This window comes from Neolamprologus brichardi, chromosome 7 (assembly GCF_056152115.1).
Source record: "Neolamprologus brichardi isolate AB-2024 chromosome 7, ASM5615211v1, whole genome shotgun sequence".
NCBI classification, from domain to species: Eukaryota; Metazoa; Chordata; class Actinopteri; order Cichliformes; family Cichlidae; genus Neolamprologus; species Neolamprologus brichardi.
Window position 1 is genome coordinate 674,261 of NC_142110.1, and position 20,740 is coordinate 695,000.

Here is a 20,740-nt window from a genome sequence, read left to right on the forward strand (position 1 = left end):
TGTCGACTCCTAAAGCACCGCGAAGAACAGATTTAATATGTTCGGTTTGTTTGAATCAGGTTCATTTCTATAAATCACAACAACAGCTGCTGCAGGAAGTACTGCACGGTGTCACACATCGCCACGTTACCACGCAGGTTTGTGGGAATAATGAGCCAAACGTTCAAATAAAGTTGATGTTTGATTCAGATGCAGGAGCCGGAGTGACCTCACTCCTGAGCTGTTCCAGCAGTAAAGCTGCAAACTTTGGGAAAAATGGGAATTGTTTGGCTCCTTAGCAAAGAAGAACCATTCATGCATCAGCAGCCACAACACGCATGCTGCACAGTCATGGATAAACCTGCTGTGTGTGTGTGTGTGTGTGTGTGTGTGTGTGTGTGTGTGTGTGTGTGAGTCACAAATAGACAACAGCAGCAGACCCATGTTAGTTTCACTACGGTTCACTGTCGCTGTTAGATCGTTAGCGATGCAGCAGTGAACCGCTTCGACTCTCTACGTTGGAAGTCCGACTTGAGGGAGAATTCCAGGTGAAAATTCCAACTTCCGATGAGCCAAATGGTTATATTACATTAAACAGTGAGGAAAATCAGAATCGTGTTTATTGGCCATGTATGTGCACAGACACATACAAGGACTTTGGTTCCAGTAGATGGTGACTCTCACGTACAGCCATGTATATCTCAACAATGTAAGCAACACAATTCTCCCACACACACACACACACACACACACACACACACACACACACACACACACACACACACACACACACACACACACTAGGGGTGGGGGAAAAAATCGATACTGTGTAGCATGGTGATATTTTGTTTGCTAATAATGTATGGATACAGGGACAGCAGAAATCGATACTTTGTTACAAAAAAAGTTTTTGTGGAATGGAACATGCTCTGACTTCAGAGCATGTTCCATTCCACTGCTGCATAGTTTTCATAAACTGCAGAGTTCAGAATAGCTATAATTGTACCAGATGGTTGATTCAGTTAAGTTGGACTAGACTGTAATACAAACCGTTCAGTTTGTCAACAATCAAACTGAAATGAGAGAAAGACTGAGTGTGAGACTTTGATATTAGAGAAAATGAATATTGATAAAGTTTACCTTTATGTACAGAATCTGAATATCGCAAAATATGTTTAAAAATTGCAATAATATCGTATCGTGGGATGTATGGTGATTCCCACCTCTAACACACACACGTGTGGATATATACAGCTGCGCATGCATACACATGCATACACAAGCATACACAAGCTGTGTAAACCAACCATAAATAACCAATCAAACGATTGAACCTGATCTACTTCAAGCGGCTAGACTGTTGCTGAAGGTTGTGCTGATTAACAATCACAGAATTTTCCTTCAACTTTTTGGTTTTCCAACAATTTAAAAAGCTGCTGTGTCTTTATTCATAGCACAGCCTTTTATATTTTTATATGTATGTTTGTTGGAAATCGACTAGACCAAAGTGACCTTTACCCACCAAATTCTACTCAGTTTATCCTTCAGCCCTCTTTGGTTCCACATATGAAGAGATTTCCATCAGATGTACAGCAGCTTGACAGCTTACTGCCTCACCATTATTAAGGAAACAAACCAGTGTGGCACTAATGCAGCCAGACACAGAGACAGAGCATCATCCAGACACTTCTCAAAACCCAGAATCATCACTGTCGACCAAAAACATGAGTCGAGTCAATCTGCTGAATATTCTCATATAACATCAGTAAAACTAAAATAAACAGACAAATAGTTTATTCTTCTTCTTAGTCAGAAATGCGATGAAAGAAAATGTGATTAAATCCATTTTCAGATAAAGCGAAGGAGACGTGAAAAAATCTCCAGTACATCTGCACCTGTAATCTAAACACACCTGAAGATGTATTTATATGCTGTATATTTACATTTTGACACCTCGACCGGCAGCATTAATCAAACACACATATTACTTCTTTTAGTAAATTACAACAGTAAATTTCACCTGTGAGGAAAAAGAAAAAAGTATCATCTCTCCTTCTCTTTATTAATAATCCAGGACAAAAAAGCAGCGATTTAATGTTCTGATGGTGCTGACGCCGCGATAACCGTCCTCTGCAGCTCGCAGCAGACGCCGAGGTCACGATCACACACAGAGGTTAAAGCCGAGCACGGTCCGCGTGCTCCTCTGGGCTCGACACACGTGCTCCAAAGGTTTGTGACCCCTGACCTTTACAGCCCTGGGGTCAATAGTTCAGGGAGTCAGGCAGTGTGTGTGTGTGTGTGTGTGCGCTGCCACATATAAGAAGAGCGAGAACTCACAGAAGCTCATCTTTAAGACAACAATCAGTCTGATTTCACAGGTGAGAGTCGCTCATGTCACTCAGGTGTGTCGTTCTCCGACGGGACTCAGCTGGAAGTCGCCGGTGCTCCGTTCCTGGGATGACCACAACCATGCATTTCCACAGCAGCCATAATTTTTCCTGCAATCATGAGCCTGGGCGTGCACACACGGATGTTTCTTAACCTCCTAAGACCTGAACTCTTCCACAGCAGCATTTTTAATCTCTCTTTGATATTTGGGCTGATTGGGACCCGATGAATGTGAAAACAAAGAATCACCAGATTTTATTTTTTTTACCCAATTTTTGTTCCTAAGAAAAATGAGAGCAACGTATGAGGATATTCGTTTTACATTTTGATGAAACAGAGACAGTATAACGTCCTCGTGAGTGGATATCAGGCCCTTGTAGAGCAAAATTTAGTATTTTGGTCTAATAAATTAACCTCCCAGGTCCTAGGAGGTTAATTAAGACTAGTTTAATTTTTCCAAGTCAGCTAACATGTTTTGGTCTTGATATTTCACAATATTATGATTATAAGGAAAAGCTTTGTAACTGGGCACATGAACTCATATATATCAGAGCCTAATGTTCCTGTGAATGTACTGACATCATGCCAGTGTGATGATAACAGGAACACTAACACTGCCTACAGTACATCTGGTAATCAGAGTAAACAGCGTTGGCCGACTGTGAACGTTCACATCAGACTCTGTGAGGACCGACTCATTTCTGAACCTTTATTTCTGTGGGTCACCAAACGACGCAGGCGATCAGTCTGAGTTTAAATGTGCACCACAGAAAGAAATTAAACCAAATGCATTGGCAAAAAATAGATCACATTAGCATAGCAACATGACTGACTAACGTCATTAACAATAACTAATCACAAATGATTTCTGACCGTCCTACATCATTGAAACAGATACAGCAACGCGTCTTTGTTGAAACACTCAGTTTGTGGCTGCCTCGTCATTGTTGTTTGTTAACATCCAGCCGCTCGCTGTGAAAGAAGAAGTGCGTTTACTCATAACGCCTGTTCAGGTGCACAGCAGGCTTCAGCTAAAGTCCTTTTAGATCAATCTGCAACCCTCAACTGAAAATCCATCGTTCTATTCGCAGGAAGCTGTGACTCGTGAAAGCTTCAGTTACACATGTGTCAGGATTTTGTAGCTCACCTGCTCACACAGGTGGGACTTGTGATAAATAATTTAGTTACTAAGCATGTAAACATGGCTCTTTGTGTTTATTCTTTCACGGAGGTGGGAAGTAACGAGTTACTCAAGTAAATGTACGTTTTTGAAAAAGTACTTTTAAAGTAGCACTATAATGACCAGACCTAATTCTTTTGAAAACCATACATCTTTCCACAGGTCTCAACAGTTTCCTCTCAACTGCAGCAAACTGCTGCTGAAGCTGAACCATCACCTCACTGAGTGAAGAAATGGCACATTTTTGCTAAATATGCAGAAATAAATACACACCCATACAACTCATAGTAAACTGAGCTGCCTGTATGAACATATGTTGAAGATGCCTCGCTCTGTTTTCTCTGAGGCTGCTGTGCCATTTGGAGCAAAAATGAAGATAAAGTTCACAGCACATCTTGTCACTGGAAATTGTTTGCACTGTTTATATGTTTATATTATTTACTGCAGGTATTGGTGAAAAAAGCTTTATGTTGTGAAAAACTGAAATCTGTAAATTAGAATTGGTGTGCCTTATTTTGTTGATGTTTTTACATATATTCCTGTTGAAAATACTAAAATTTGTATATTTATTTATTTTTGTTTGTCTGATAGCATTTATTTATAAAATAAATCGGACATTTCAAACAGTTACTCGCTACTTGAATAGTCTTTTCGCCAAGTACTCTTACTTGAGTAACTTTTTTGACGACTACTTTTCACTTTTACTTGAGTAATAATATTTTAAAGTAATGCTACTCTTACTTGAGTACAATTTCCGGATACTCGACCCACCTCTGTTCTTTCAGCACTGCTCACAGGTTCAAATATTGCCGGCCTCCAAAGACACCGATTAGTTCGTGCACACATAAGTGCACGTTTGTGTTTAATGGCAGATGAGCTGGATGAGGCTGAAGATCACTCAAACCCACGGACACTAGAGCCTCCGGGGTAACTCGAGACCGCACACGCACGCCAGAGTCTTCCACTGTACTCGATAGAAACGCGCAATACGTGGAAGTCGATGATACATTTAAAACGGGGGAGCGGAGAGGAGAGGAGCAGCAGACCGTGACACTTCAGACATACGGCAGGGCCGAGGAGAGACGAGGGGATGAATGAGAGAAACGGAGAGATGCAGAAACAGAGGCACGGGGAGATATATCCAGCTGTTTGTCCATCCTCGCTTTGCTGTAATGAGCCCATGTTTGGCTCTATGGAGCATTGCCAACGCCTCATCAAACTTCTCCAAACTCTAACAAGCCAAACTGCTATTTAGATTTACCTCCTACGGACGCTGAACCGAACCCAAACAACTAAGCACATAACAGCGTGACGCTCCCTTAAATGGACACTTTGACATTTTGAATTTTAGCTGTTTATTTTTCTTTAAACAGACACTTGTCAGCATGTGGGGGAACATTTTTGCTTTTAAGTTTTCATAAAATGGCTCGGCAGCATTGTTAGCTTCGCTGAGCATATCTTCCACTTGCCGCCTGCTGTGCCCTTTGGCTGAAATGAGGGAAAGCTTCTAAGTCATTTAGAGATTCACCTGGTGAAGAAGCAAATGCGCACACACATAACCGTGCTCTTATTACAGCCAGGAAGCCACCGGCCTCTAGTTTTAACCCCAAAAACCACATTTTCCTCTGGGAAAGGCCATTAGAGTTTGTGTCTGACAGCTGCGCTTCACAAACGGCGACGCTCGGCCAAACTGAGGAAAACTCAAAAGGAGCAGCAACAAACACCCAGAACCTAAAATGCACTCTCTCAGTATGAACGCTGATAACTCAGAGCTTTACCTGCTCATCCGATATTATTCAAGACAAAACATTTCTCAGCAACGCTAAAAATTCATTTTAGTCTAAAAGATTATTTGAAATGTTGAATTAAAAAACCAAATCTGCAATAAGCCAGAAGCCATCATCCACGCCATAAAGCTAGCTATCCTCATCCCTGACATCTAAAAAAATAAAAACTTGTCCCGTTCTTCTTTCTCTTTACGACAGCGGCCCCCAACCCCCGGGCCACGGACTGGTACTGGGCTCAGGTGTGAAATTTATGGTTTTCAGGGTTTTATCATCTTTCCCCATGTTGTAGTTGTGCGTCTTATTTTGAAGGAACTATTTACGTGTCACCATAGCGACCATAGAGCATTAAGGGGCAGAGAGGAGGATGTTACTCTCAATGTTGGCGCATTTCAGGAGGACGCTGCTAATACAGTGTGTAATAAATTACACAGTGAATTCAGTGAGTTTGATATTATATTTACTAAAGCCCAGTTTTTGTCTCGGTCGGATCATTTTATTTTGTTGTATTTATCACACCTTTGTCCAAAAACCTCTCATGTTCAGCTGTTTTTTTGTAAAAAGATAACAATGTTAGCCTTTTCTGCAGCTATGGGGCATATATGGCATCACTCTTGGCTGGAAGCAGCTTAAACAATGGAAAAAACACAAACTTTGTCCAAAAACCTCTCATGTTTAACTGTTTTCCACTTTTTCTTTGGTCATTTTAGCCTTTTTGTCCAGGGTGAAGGGAGTATCTGCCATCAAACAAGAAGACAGCCGCATGTAGCTATGATGATGTTTGCTAGTTCACCTTACATGCATTAATGTAATAACGTGGTTAGCCTACTCAACGTAAATTACACACGAACAACATGAAGCTACTCACGCAGAGAAGAACGGCTGCTGCTGCATCATCATCCTCATCATTTCTGCTACACTGGCAGGGCTAGGGGCCAGGACTCTCCTCTTCGGGTTTTTGGGGGATGTTGCTAACTCCGGGTCAGATAACAGGCACCACACCCGCAGTAGATGTGCTCGGTGTGAGGTCTCGCAGCAAGCTATCAAATACGGCGCATTTCTCGGCTTTTAAAAAAACGCTATGCGTCGCCAGGTGTTTCATCAGATTTGAGGTGTTACCTCCTTTGACAGCATCACAGTATCAGCTTAAAGCACTTGTTGCAGCTGCTGAGTTTGCATCTTTTGCTGTGAAGTACAGCCAGACTTTGACCGCTTCGCCTTGGGCGTTTTTAATCTGTAGCTCTGCTCTAAAAGAACGTACGTACCTGGACCCGCCTACTATCCTCGGAAACGTAAAATGATTGGCTAGAATCCAAAGTGTATCACAGCTCAGGAAAAATAAAGCACCAAAATGTGCGCTTTTGGTCTGGTTACTACCGTTTATGTCAGAACTGGTGCCACCTACTTACGAGGACATTATACTGCTATAGTTCTATCAAAATTTTAAACGAATATCCTCATATGTGGCTCTTATTTTTCTTAAAAACAAAAATAAGGTAAAAAAAATAATAACAATCTGGTAATTCTTTGTTTTTACATTCATCGGGCCCCAATATGCCCCAATATCAAAGAGAAATTAGAAATGCATGCCGTGGAAGAGTTCGGGTCTTGGCAGGTTAAAGGCCGATCTGTGAAAATATTGTCTGACATTGAACCGGTCCGTGGCCCAAAAAAGGTTGGGGACCGCTGCATTACGATACATTTACAAGTCGCAACGAGAAAGCGAGCTTTACCCACGGACGCTTTCACTGAATGTCGTTATGTCAAAATCAAGCGACACGCTTTACGACAGGACCTCAGAAAAAACAGTCAGAGACCAGATTTGGGCATCGACACGTCAAATCTGGTGTTCAAACTTATTTTTGAAAATATGTCTTTGAGGCTTTTAAGGTGAAATACCCCAAAAATACACAAAAGCCAAACACGATGGGATTCAGAGGAGGCACCTGGGAATTCAACTGCCACCCCAACAACAGATCATATATAACTACCATCCCTTTCAGATACATTTGGATCGTTTGTTTTGATGGGAAAACCTTGAATAATTGTTTTATTTGAAAAGCTGAATAATATTAACATTAAACACTCATTACACTCTCTGATACCTGAGCTTGTCCTTACTACAGTCCAGGACATGTTTAGTGTGGGGCTGGCCAGATGTGAAAGCCTGTGTCCATAAAACCATAATTGTCTGCATGCTAACCTTTGGTGTGAGGAACAAGCCTTAAAAAGGGCCTGGGTCACATCTTTGAAGGTTATGGTGGCTTTTTATTCTTTTATTGTTTGCCTGACCTACTTCCCTCAAGTATAAATAATAATAAACGTTACTGCCGAGTAACACTGTGTAACAGACCTATCTGAAGTTCAACAGCAGCTTGTGTTGCATCATAATACTACCCATATTTAAGCCTTGTGTGCTATTTCTACCCAAAGTCAGTGTGCTAGCTAAGCTCCGCAGTCACTAAGTGAGAGGGGATAAAGTGTCAGGACCCCAAAAGCATGTGTGATCCTCTTAACCATCAATCAGTGCTACACTCAGCAACAACCACAGGCCAGTAAACACGGCCAGGTTCTCGATCAACATCATCCCTCCTACATCAGTGTTACCAAAATGTTATTACCGAACCTATTTTATGTGCACGGCGCTCAAAAATCTGCCAAAAAATGTTTTGGTACGACTTTGCTGAGCTGCGAAGCCGCACCACTCGATGGACTGTCGGAGCATTACGGCTATCGTAGGCGGAGCCTCGCGGAGTGATACGTACTGTGCTTCAACATAATATTACTGTATTGTGTGTGTATAACCTCTTTTTAAGTTGTGTGGATATTATACATGGTTATGCTGAGGATATGTCGGCCAGTTTCCACTGGAGATGCCTTTTGGTTAAACTGTCAGCGAGGATTTTGCATTGCACTAATAAAGTTGTGGAGTTGTAAAGTATTTTTTCTCTTGTCAATTATATCGTCAGTTATATCGTTATCGCAAATAAATATATATATATATATATATATATATATATATATTTATTAGGGGTGCAACGATACTCGTATTGATATTGAACCGTTCGATACAGTGCTTTCGGTTCGCATATGTATCAAACAATACAAATTTTTTATTCATTTTATCAACTTTCCTTCCGACAATGCTGTCTGTGTTGAGCGCTCAGTGGATCTGCGCTCGACAGTGCAGCCTAGGCGGAGTAGTCGAACACAGATCCACTGAGCGCAGGGCAAGCTAGCAAGACAGAAGCTAAGCTCGTTGCAACATGGCAAATTGAACCTCCCCCACCCTCATTCAGATCTGGCGTTTGGAACTATTTTGGTCTTCATGTGACGTATGACCCTGAAGGTAAGCGCGTCATGGACTAAAGTAAAACAGTATGTTGGATGTGCCACGCAATGCTCAATTACATTGGTGGGAACTAGTGTGTTAGCGCAGTTAGCTCGTTAGCGCAGTTAGCTCGTTAACGTGTTGGCCATCCATCCCCACGCACGGGGCGATCCGCGGTAGCTTGTTAACGGAGATTTGCCGTGTTGTGGCGTTAACGTCATTTCAGATTAACGCTGACAGCACTAGTGGGAACACAACGAATATGACTGCACATTTACGCCGACATCATCCTCGTGCAAAGACAAGTGGAAGCAGACAAAAACAACAAGCAGCATGCTACAAACTTTAGCCGAGTCATTTAGACAGCCGTTAGCACATGATTCTCCTTATGGGGACCTGATATGTTTAATATGCTGCTGAGAATATAGCCCAGAAGAAGCGTATAGTATAGCTTTTATTTTGGAAAGAGCCATTTCTCTGTAATAAACTCTGTTTTCCAAAGATGAGTGATTCCTCCATCAGATAGATTTATTTTTTATTACTTTGTTGTTTCAGCAACATTAAATTTAAAAACTGTACTTTTGAGTTAAAATATATATTTATAATTTTAATAAATGACAAATTAAAAAGGCATGAACATTTTTTTGTATCGAAAAAATATTGAACCGTGACACCAAATTATCAAACCAAACCGTGAATTTTGTGTATCGTTGCACCCCTAATATATATATATATATATATATATATATATTTATTGAACTGGACCATTACCAGCAATCACGCTGGGCTGTCTGGACCAAACATGCCTGTTTTTTTTGTCCCAGTCCAGATCTGGATGCAGCCAATAATAAGAAAGCTCATTTATCTGCATTTAGCCATTAAGATGTCTTCTGATCAGAATATTATACATGCGATTATTTAACAGCCTGTGTGTGATGTTCCTTTTACACACAGTATGCTAGCGATCACAAGTTAGTAAACATGGCAGTCACACAATCATGTCGATTGTTGCTCGTCCATTGGAGCTGTGATTTCTGAATCACACATCCACACAAACAAAAACCTAATTCTGGTCAAACATCTCTCGTACCTCACACCATCCATTTCTTTCCTAAACACCTTAAATAATCTCTTGTGTGTGAGTGGCTGTGTGCAGGTAAACCCATCTGGTTACATTAATGTGTAATGTTTGTGTTGCCTGGCAACAGCAGGAAAGAAAAACCCAAAAATCAGAGCTGAGACGTTATCTCACTAATGTAATTGCATTGAATAACAGATCCAATTCCACTAATGGGGAAGGTGACTCTGTTACTCAGTGAGTAAAAATAGGACGCCTGGTGTCCCCAGGTTCCACTAAAGTCAGGGGTGACGGCTGATTTTAAATGAAAAGGAACGTTTTAATAAATCTTGAGGAGCCTTTTCAGCGAGTTGCTCTGGGGCACAAACACGACAGGATTGCAAATATGAACCAAATTACGTCACCAGGTATGTTACATGTGGAGATAGCGGTGCAAACCTTTTTTTTCTCTGATCATCATTCCTTTTTTTAGAAATTGTCAACAAGTTGCCAGCTTAGCTCGACCAGAGGCAATTAAAATGCTCAGTGAAGTGAGACGCAGGGCAGATGGTCAGGCAAAAAGTGGCACAAGCCAGCTTGATGCACAACTGGTAACACAGGTTGTCTTTGCTTAGGTCTGAGCCCCAGCGTGCCCACCCCCGTGCCAAAAGCAACGCATGTCCGCTGATGAAATAGCTCAATTTATCTTGTGCCTTAAATTGTTGCCATCTATTTCACCAATCAATAAACCACAAAACATCCCACTGTGAAAACCTGGATTTAATTATTTCCATAAGACACATTTAACTACAATGAGCTACGTGTTGATTGATGGTTTTTTAATGAAAGAAACAAATGCAGGAGGGAAAATATTCAGGAAAACCACATCATATAAGAGCTGATGTCACAGGAGCTACACCTTGTTGTGATGGAGGTGTTTGTAGCCTGTCCCAACAGGGTTCAGACTGCTCCTCGGTTTTATCCTGCCAGGCAGCTTTCTTTCCAGGTGCCCAATCAGACTTACCCGTCCTGGAAGACATAAGGTGAATTTAACCTCCTAGGACCTGCGTCCACATATGTGGGCCTGATGTCCACTTAGCAGGACATTATCCTGCTACTGTTCTATCGAAATTTTAAACGAATATCCTCATATGTGGCTCTCATTTTTCTTAGAAACAAAAATCAGGTAAAAAAATAAATCTGGTAATTCTTTGTTTTTACATTCATCAGGTCAGAATCAGCCCAAATATCAAAGAGAAATTAAAAATGCTGCTGTGGAAGAGTTCAGGTCTGAGGAGGTTAAACTAGCAACAAAGAAAAGCAGCCACACTCTGGAGGATCACTCCTGCAGACTGTCACACACTGATTTTGAACTGAACACCTGAAGGCAACAACTTCACTACACTGTAAAAACTTTACTCATTAACCCTGTGGCAGTACGACTGTGCCGTATCACAGTCCACAGCACACGGGCGTACATGTTTACATGGTATAAAAACATCATATCACGATGTCATTGCTACACCATCGCCATGCTTTCCTGTTTCCACAGCAAGGAGACGAGCCCTGCATGGCCTCAGCCTCTGATGAAGATTTCAGCTCCTTCAATAACAGAGCTCAGTACTTTTGCTCCAGTTACAGTTGATGTGTAACCGAAGCAGCGCTCAGCTGTGCTCCATGTGACAGGAAGAGCAAACTGTGGAGAAAAGCGGCTGATGCAGTTGTATGATTGAAAAGCAGAGCTTTAAAAGGCCAAAAGGCCAAGTTACTTTAGTCACTGTTAAATTAATGTGTTAAGCAATTATTCTACATGGTTCATTGAAGGGTTTTAGGGACAGCACTGCCTGGGCTGCTTTTGTGCGTTCGACCTATGCTGCGTTACTCCTATTGCCATGACAGGAGTTCATCGAAAAAGGATGAAGAACGCCTATCGTTTACGTACCTGATAAAGGCTGCGCCCGTTCAGTCGCTTTTTCTATATCATCACAAATGTTCTCTAAAGGCTACATCGCCCTCCCTTACTCCGCCCTGACAGCTGACTGTGAGGTTTCTGGAGCCCTTTTAACACAAGTACTTAAGTGTAGTTACTGCATTAAGTGCATAGTAACTACATAAATTGCAAAAAAGTGCAATAAACTACAAAAAAATTGAAAATCGTTTTTGTTTTTTAACATATATTTCTAGTTAGAGAAATTTAAGAGGCTTATCCCTCAAAACTGTAAATACAAAAAAGTTGCACAAAATAGTTTCCCACCACAGGAAATTTATTTTGAGTGTCTTCATAGTTTTATTTTTGAAATACACCAATTTTTATACACTGCAGGAAAAACGAAAATAAATATTATGATGCAAATTTGCAAAAAAGCAGCATATGCATCAAAATAAACTATTTCCAGCAGTGCAATATGAGTCCTAAGCATCCCAGAAACCACACAGAAAGTCATAAAGTCAAACATAACTTTTAAAAACACCAGTATAGGCTCATGAGGCCCTGATGGTAAAAAACTACATTTCTGCAAAAATGACATCACTTCCGGTTTCGGGCAGGTCATGGTGGACATGTAATAGTTCGCGCTGACGTCTATTCCAATGTAGGAAGTGTTACAAACAGCTGATCGGATCAGCAAAGCATGTTTCAAGTGTGCAAGTGCTTTTTATGCAGTTTTTGCAAAGCTATATGTGGAAGGAAACTGTGATCGAGGACAAGCTGATGGCATAAGATGTAAGTACAACTCCTCCGGTTTCATATGCAAGAAAAATTATTGCGCTAGCTCACGTGGTTGCAGAGCTACCGGGATTTAAAAATAGTTACGCAAAACAGAGCGTGCTGCTCTGACCGGCTTTAAAGGGTTAAACATGACGCCTGTTAGAAACACGTTTGCTTAAAGGAGCAAAAGTGCTGAAGTGAATTAAATGATTAAGTATAAGATAAGTCCCCTTTGATTCAGGCCAAAGCATGACGCCATGTTGACGATGGTTACGCCTTTCAAGGCTCGTCCCTTCTTCCAAAATATTTTTCACCTTTAGCAAAACAGAAAAACACAGAATGGGTTTGAAGGCCTGCGTCACCGCTCAGGCTGCACGATGTGTGATGTTGATACGTTTTTTCATCACAATCCACTGATCTTAGTGACAAAATGTTTTACTGTCACACAAACATACGTTTTCCATGTAGTGGGACACACCTGCATGATGCATGTGACTAAGTAGGAAAGTTTGACGGCCTTCTCTTTTCCCAGTGTTTTGTGTACAGTGAAGTATTCCCACTCCTGTGTCCATTTTCCAGAAGTCTTCATCCCTCACCGTGTTTGCTGGACACTTATCGTTGGCCAGAGGAGATGCAGCTGCGTTGGTGATTTCAGTGCATCTGTGTGAGCTGGATGGACGTGCTGACGAGCTGCACTGGCTGATGTTGGACTTTTCACATTAGCAACCACCGCAGTGTTTTTCTTGGCTTTAATGCATTTGTTGTACTGCAGTCAGTGGTGTGTGACTTAGTCATGTTGCTCTGCAGACCCACAGCAATCTTTGCACATTATTTCATCTTGCTTGGTCACTTCCCATAAATCCAAAGTATTTCCAAACAACGGATGGCGATCTGCTTCAAGTTCCAAGTTCTTCACCTTTAGCTGTGATTTTTGTTTCGATGCTCTGTTGTGTATCCGTCTTATCCAGTCGCCATCCAGGAAACTTTAAGCTTTCATTGACACACGTCATTCGATCATATTCGTTTAGTTGTGGGAAGCCTAAATGGTGACAGATTGTCCTTTGATCACTCTTCACTTACATGTACAAGCTTGTAATCATGGGGCAAGAAGTGACGTGAACAGACGGGAGGTCGGTCACTGACACCCACCTACCCGTGCAGGACATTTCACTTTGAAAGCATGGATAGGAACACACTCCCTGACTGAGTGGGCCTTCAGTAAGAAAATGTTGACGTCTGAGGTTTGTTAACATGCATAAACGTCTCTGAGCGGATCAACGTGAGCGCCACGAGCCTAACAGAGGCCTGAGACAGAGGTGCACCTACCCCTCTCCTGGGCTGAATCAAAGGTTGGCTTCCCTGCAATCTGAGTGAGGCTGCTGACTGTGAGTACCTCCAGCAGACTTCAACCATGTGAGCATGGTGGGGGGGTCAGTCAGCTGAAACCTGTGCCCCCCACCTTTAGACATTAGGCCTTCACAGTATGTTAATGCAATACTTCACTGTCTGCTGCAGTCTGTGTAGTAATTAGTCGTTAATTACATGTTAAGTTTGTTAACGGGACTGCCATCAAAATAGTGACCCTCACCACCACCACCACCACCACCATCATCATCATCATCCCCGCGTCTGGCTGCTCTGATGTCGCACTGTGGGCTGTCAGGCCTCCGCTGATGCACACAGACAGTAAGCCACACCAGCACTAACACCACCGAGGACGACAACGACGCTTTTACCTGGCGAGTACAGCCGTGCCAGCTGTCGGGCCCCGGCGTGCTGCGGTCCCCAGCGAGGCGCCGCGCTGCGTGCAGCCGCCCCGTGCTCGTTGCCGTTCGGATCCTCCTCCGCCATGGACCGGTGCCTGATGTCGGTCTCGGAGAGCAGCGACGCCGCCATGACTCTCCCCGCTTTGGGCTTTCAGCTACAAGACATCCACCGTGGAGCTGTCCCGGGCGATAGTGTCACGGCCTCCGGCTGTCGCGGCGACCGAGCGGAGGAGGTAGGCTCACCAATTGATGCTAGCTGGGATGTTACCGGAGCAGCCTCGTGCCACCCGGAAATACACACACGGACCTATTTCACTGTACCCGCCACTGCTGTGAACGTGCACCACACGACAACCAGGCGGTTAAATGTACCGCGGTTTAGCTCCAAGTGTTCTGATAAACAAACTTTATTTGTGCCTCCGCTGAAAAAAACAGGTCCTCATTGAGCTGTCGTCAGCGTTAGGGACCGTCTGCGTTTGGCAGCGATGTCACAAAGTGAAAGCACCTGCAGGTGCACAGGAGACTGTAGATCATGTGTCTTTAAATACACACGTTATAATTGTTTTAACTGGTGTTGTAGCACTGATGATGGCGCAGCGGTTGTAAGGGTGTCAGCATCTGTGGATGTGTTGGCTTCAGCCCGTCTTAACATGTGCGCCTCAGGTCATAAACTGGGTGTAAATGATTGTGTCTGTGTGTTAGCCCTGTGATGGACGGGCCTGTCCTAGTGCAGGGACAAATACGGCAGTTTTAGGGTAACAATCAGCCAGACATTCAGGAGCTAATAATAGGACAGATATAGATATGTTTGTTTGTTTGTTTTTCTTATGAAAAAAGAGTGGAAACGTGCGCGTGTGTGTGTTACTTATTAGTTATTTCATATTATTTCTATTCACTTTAATTTAAAAACTAAAGTTTTTAAAAGCCTTTCCCGTTGGCACGTGGCTCCTACCATCTGTGCTGTAATGGAGTTCTCCCATTAGTTAATTATCTGTGGTAATGGTAAAAAAACGTCGTTAGTTTGTTTGCTGACAAAAGGAGAACATATATGTGGGCATACAAACCACATCGCAGTGAGTCTTTTAGAAGTAAAACTGAAAGTGTTCACGGCTGCATAAGGATGAGTGAGTGATCTCCAGCCCTCAGCACTGCTCTGGGTGCAGTTCTGTGGTGTCACAGTTCATCGCTGTATCCACAGTCAGGTTAATACTGAACCGTGTTATTTAAAAGAAGAACATAAACGAGATGACGAAACATTACTGCCTTCTCTGGTCACAGACTTGATGAACAGTAATCAGGAACAATATTGTCTTTTTAGGAACACCGTGTCCGCTGACCCTCAGTGATGCATACAGAGGTTTATGCTTTAGCCTGTATTACAGCAGCATGACTCTGTAGCGACTGTGCCTGCACTCTTGACCTGTCACCAAGGGCGTTTTATCCCCAGATTAAATTTTTATTCTGTGCCTGATGTGCCTCACCTTTGACCCTGGCTCCTCCCCTCTGCCTGCACTAGGACATTTTGCCACCTGATAAAATAACACATTGATTGGTGCCATATAAAAGTGAGACATGTCAATTCAGATTCTTTGTCAAACATACACTAATGAATATATTTACATCAGCAGCCTGACAACTGTCATGATAATAAATACTAGTTAATCTACAGCACCAAATCATCAGTCACCTGTGACCTCTTCAGCTCTGAGCTACAACATGGCAGAGCTGCCTCTGTCCCCTGACAAACAGGACAAACATGACAATAAGAATAAAATGTGGAGCTGCTTCAGTGTTTCTGTCACTTTGTGCAGATCTTGACTCATCAGTAATGTTTGTAGGCTGAGTGCATTTTAAAACTGTGCAAACTGCACTACAAGGTGGATATTTGCAAAATCATGACTACCTCATGACATTTTGTCTCAAAAATTAACCCTATGAATATGTCAGTGCCATTAGGATGAAATTATTGTGTCACCAACATTTTAACATTAGACATATAATTCTAACAGCCTCTGTAAACTAATATCCTGCTGCTCGAGGCTCTGTTTTCTCTGACAGCTTCAGTCAAAATGAGAAATGCTGCTCTGAGACTGAGAGAACTAATAGTGCTGCTGTTGTGCAGTTAGTTTCCCAAACACGTTATTCATGGTTACAGTTTTAGACTGATGTGGGCCAAAGCCTAGCATAGCTGTAACGTTATTGTGACACATTTTATGAGTGAACTTGGCTTTAAGTGAGTTACAGGTTTCTTTGAAAAACACTTTCTTATATCCAGGTTCTTCCTCTTTGCTGCCGTCCTCCTCTCCTCCTCGCAGCAGGTTTGCCGCTGCTAAAACTAAACAGAGCTCCCTGAAAGGCTCAGCCAATCACATCGGCCATATTTGTCACATGACGTAGGACTCCAGTAGAGAACGTAATTTAACTCTTTCTGCTCCGCTGAGTGAATGAGACGCTGACAGATCGTTTTTTCTTTCTATCGGGTTTGTTGTTCTTTACTCGAACAGATCAAATTATTGGTGCGGACAATTCAATAATCGCTGGCATTGGTGGGGACATGTCCCTGCCGTCCATGCCAAATCTACGCCCTTGCCTGTCACCAGTGTTGGGGAGTAACGGAGTACATGTACCGCCGTTACGTATTTAAAATACAAAATATGAGTAACTGTATTCCGTTACAGTTACCGTTTAAAAAGGTGGTATTTAGAATACAGTTACTTTGTTGACATAAATGGATTACACGGCGGTACTTCCCTGTTTCATATTGTGGCGGGTCAGGACTGTTTGGGTTTTGTTTGACAGCTACGTTCTGTTGTTCCAGGCAGCGTTACGGTTGCCATGGTTACAGGGTGACGCTCTCTCTCTGCGTGTTTCCTGGGTGAGAGAGGCCTTGTTGTTGTTGTTGTGCTAAGCTAACAGGCAGAATGCTACAGGTATAGCTCTAAAGAATGTAGCATCATGGGCAGTGTAGTCCGTGCTGCAGGGAGAATGGACTGCCATACCCGTTATGTGTCTGTGAGCGAGGGAGGGAGAAAAAGGAAAAGTACGAGCTGTCATCGAGCAGAAACGGGAGCTGGAAGCATGTAAATATAATAATAACCACTGCAGCCAAGAAGAGAGCCTGACGAGCCCAGCTGTAAGTAAGCTATTAAGACTCGACTGTACACCGTGTTCGTGTTTTCCTCTGAAACAATAAGTTCTGTTGGAGCAGCCTTTCAACGCCTCTCTCTGTCTCTGCTAGCAAAGTTGACCCAGACAACAAAGTAAAGCTAGTTTTCAGCTACGAGCCGACACAGAACCCACCGTATTAGCCAGAGGTCCCTTTACTACGGTTCGGAGCCGCGGACCTTCAGTAACAGTAATAAATCACAGCAATAGTACATTCATGTAGATGTAAACAGCATGATAATATATTAAGTAATCCAAAGTATTCAGAATACGTTACTCTCATTGAGTAACGTAACGGAATACGTTACAGAATACATTTTGGGACATGTAATCTGTAATCTGTAATGGAATACATTTTAAAAGTAACCTTCCCAACACTGACTGTCACCCATTGGATTATTTCTGGAGACATTTTTAATGCTGGCTTCAAGTGCAGTTATTCTAAGAAGGAAACAAGACTGTGCAAAGTTTATGAAACGTTACTGCATTACTAATATCAACTAGAAGTGAAAAAATGATGGACCTCTCACTCCTTTATCTTCTGTACCTTTTCAAATTAAAGTCTGCTAATAGTTCTTTTTGAAAGTCTTTCGAAGTTCTAGACATCAGCTGCTTTTTCACTCATATTCAGTCCTCGTGCTGGATGTTTGTTTGTTTAGAGCATAAAAAGCAGTTAATTGAAAGGATGAACCAGTGTTGTGTCTTCACATAACAACATTAGGCACGTTGTTTCTAGTGCCCTGGTGCAAAAACGCATGGAAAAATCTGAAAAGATTCAAAAGACAACAGACTGACAGGCATAAAATAGAAGTGTTGCACCAACAAGGTGATTCCCAAAGAACTATTAGCTAAACACCTGCTCTATCTCAGCGTGATGTGCAGTTTGCCCTTCAAAAAATATGAACGACCTGGACAGTTGGAGGAAAAAGAAGAAGTGGCATGTCTAAGAGAATATTTGCACCAGGTGAACAATATCTGAAAGTCATGAGAGAAAATTCAGCAAAGACCTGACGTGGATTCAGAGAGACGCATCTGGCCCTTCAGCTGATCCATCTCCTCTTCATCAGAAATGGTCTCAGTGGGAGGGTGGCTGTGAAGAAGCCATCCATAAGGAAGGAGCACACGAAGGCTGAGGTGAGCCAGATTACACCAGAGCCAGGCTGAAACTCGTGGCTACAGATCTTATGGAGTAATTCATCTGTGTTCAAAATATTGGAGGGAGGGATCATAAGAGAACTATAACTGTGGGTGGAGGATCGGGCGTGGTTTGGGCGGATGTTGGGGAAGCTTGTTTGAATGATCAATGCAGAAAAGTGCAGCCAGATTTCCATCATGCAACACCATGTGGAAAGAATCTAAACATTTTAGCACAACAATGATCCCAAACAGAGTATATTTATATTTCAGTACAAATATAAAGAAATGAGGGGCAACTCAAGACTTTTGCACAGTGCTACATGATTTCAACTCCATTGTAAAAAGTCCCCGAAGGTCAGCAGAGGAAAAGCTTGATGAAAGCAGATGTGTTAAACTGTCAGTGCAGCCGGTACGAGGCTCCACGGCTCCACAGCGCTTTTTGAACGGAGCCTTCAGCCTCGTTGTCCCATTCTTTCAGTCCACACGCACTGCGCGCTCGAGTCACGCACTGCGCGCTCGAGACACACACAATGCATGCTCGAGACACACAATGCATGCTCGAGACACACAATGCATGCTCGAGACACACACAATGCATGCTCGAGACACGCACTGCAAGCTCGAGACACGCACACCAAACCACAATATCTGTACCTGGTTATCACCAGTGAGACGTGTATGATTCTCAACCGTGTCGGGCTAATTGTCTTAAAATGCGCACTGCTGCTGTTGATAAGTGTGGTTATCACAAACCTCGTTCTTGTGTGCGCGACCTTAGAGGAAACTCGACACAGATGGTCCACTGCACCTTTTTTCAAACAGATCTATTGTTGCCAGGTGTGATCAGTCCAGCTATCACCTCGTGCCCGAGCATAACGATAAAGGCCGTCATATTCTTTTGCTTCAGATCCAGATTACGCCGTAGTCGCTCGTCTTTGTGCGGCGAGCCGAACGGCTGCATCGTCTCCAGCGCAGCTCTTGGTCACTCTCAGTGTCGCAATATCAGCAAATACGGCACCCAAGCAAACGCATAAATCACATCACACAGCAATTCTTTATTTGTCATTTATTTATTCCTTTCATCTTTTTTCTGTACTAGATTATTGCAATCTGGTTAATTCACATTCAAAAAGCAGTCGTTGACCAGACGCATTGAAATCGATGATATTTATTTTTTACAATAACCATTATAGGCCCCATAGAGACTGGAAAACCCAATCCAAAAAAAGAAACATCTGTATGGTTTTCTGCACTTTATTTTTGTTTTCATGTCTTTTTGTTTTCATAGTAATTACAAAAAGGAAAAATATATATAACAATAATCATAAAAAGGATCGTTTTAGGTGGCGGTTTAGGAATATTACGACTGGCAAACAATCACAACACAGCACAAGTACCTACTTACTGCAAGAAATGAAAGGTACAAAAATGAAACAAAAGCAAAGAAGTGGAAAAGGAAAAATCAAAGGAAACGGCACCTATGAAGTCGAATACAATAAGCGACCGAGGGGACGAGAAAGTCTACAGTCTATGAAAGAACAAAACAAAAAAATCTCAAAACAAAAGCTGTTTTCTTGCTTTTTTCCTTTTCTATTCATTAAAAAATAAAATAAATTGACCTGGGGAGTGATTGGTGGGAGGGGGGGAGGACGAAGAAGCTGGTGGGGGTTTTGGCGGGACAATAAAAAATACTGCACGTACAATACCTTGGTTCTCTTTCCTTCAGCGAGCGCTCACTGCTTTCCTCACCCACTTTCTCCTTTCTTTATTTAATAGCATATCCCATTAATATTCCTTTCCCCCGCTGCTCCTAATAGCCGCGCCCAGTGGCGCGATCGTTAGAGTTTTACATGTGAGTAGCAAATGACACTTTGATTGGCTGTGATGTGGAGATGGGGGTCCCCCGCCGGCTCTGGGTCGGGGGCCCCGGCTGAGCTGCGAGATCCTGCCGAGCCTCGGTCTCACTGCGCGTGCTGACTCAGTGTGTGGTTCTGCAGGGAGAGGGCGAGAGGGGGAGATAGGGAGAAAAAGTGAGAACACATGATGAGAGAAATAATGGGCTACATGAGCGGAGTGCTTTCCACTTGCCCCCCCACCCAATAATAGAGCAGAAACACAACCGCCTCCCACAGCACAGACAGCGAGGCCTCCTCGCCGCTCCGTACGTAGGTTGACGAAAGACGAGAAACGACTCTGCGACGCACCGGTCGCTGCAGCCTCACATGTGCTAACGGGAAACAAGCGAG

At 42.8% G+C, this 20,740-nt stretch overlaps 2 protein-coding genes across 4 annotated transcripts in view; both read right to left on the reverse strand.

Moving 5' to 3' along the window:
• The window catches only part of peds1a (plasmanylethanolamine desaturase 1a), a 53,560-nt gene extending 38,958 nt beyond the window's left edge, over positions 1 to 14,602 (reverse strand). Inside the window, exon 1 of the mRNA XM_006795811.2 lies at positions 14,163 to 14,602. Within this exon, the coding sequence (XP_006795874.1) occupies positions 14,163 to 14,322 (160 nt within the window). The 5' untranslated portion in view covers positions 14,323 to 14,602. The remainder of the gene's footprint in view (positions 1 to 14,162) is intronic.
• A 4,943-nt stretch (positions 14,603 to 19,545) lies between these two features.
• The window catches only part of znf423 (zinc finger protein 423), a 134,055-nt gene continuing 132,860 nt past the window's right edge, over positions 19,546 to 20,740 (reverse strand). For all 3 annotated transcript variants that reach the window (XM_087842754.1, XM_087842753.1, XM_087842752.1), the window contains one exon: positions 19,546 to 20,485. In XM_087842754.1, the coding sequence (XP_087698880.1) occupies positions 20,456 to 20,485 (30 nt within the window). In that variant the 3' untranslated portion in view covers positions 19,546 to 20,455. The remainder of the gene's footprint in view (positions 20,486 to 20,740) is intronic.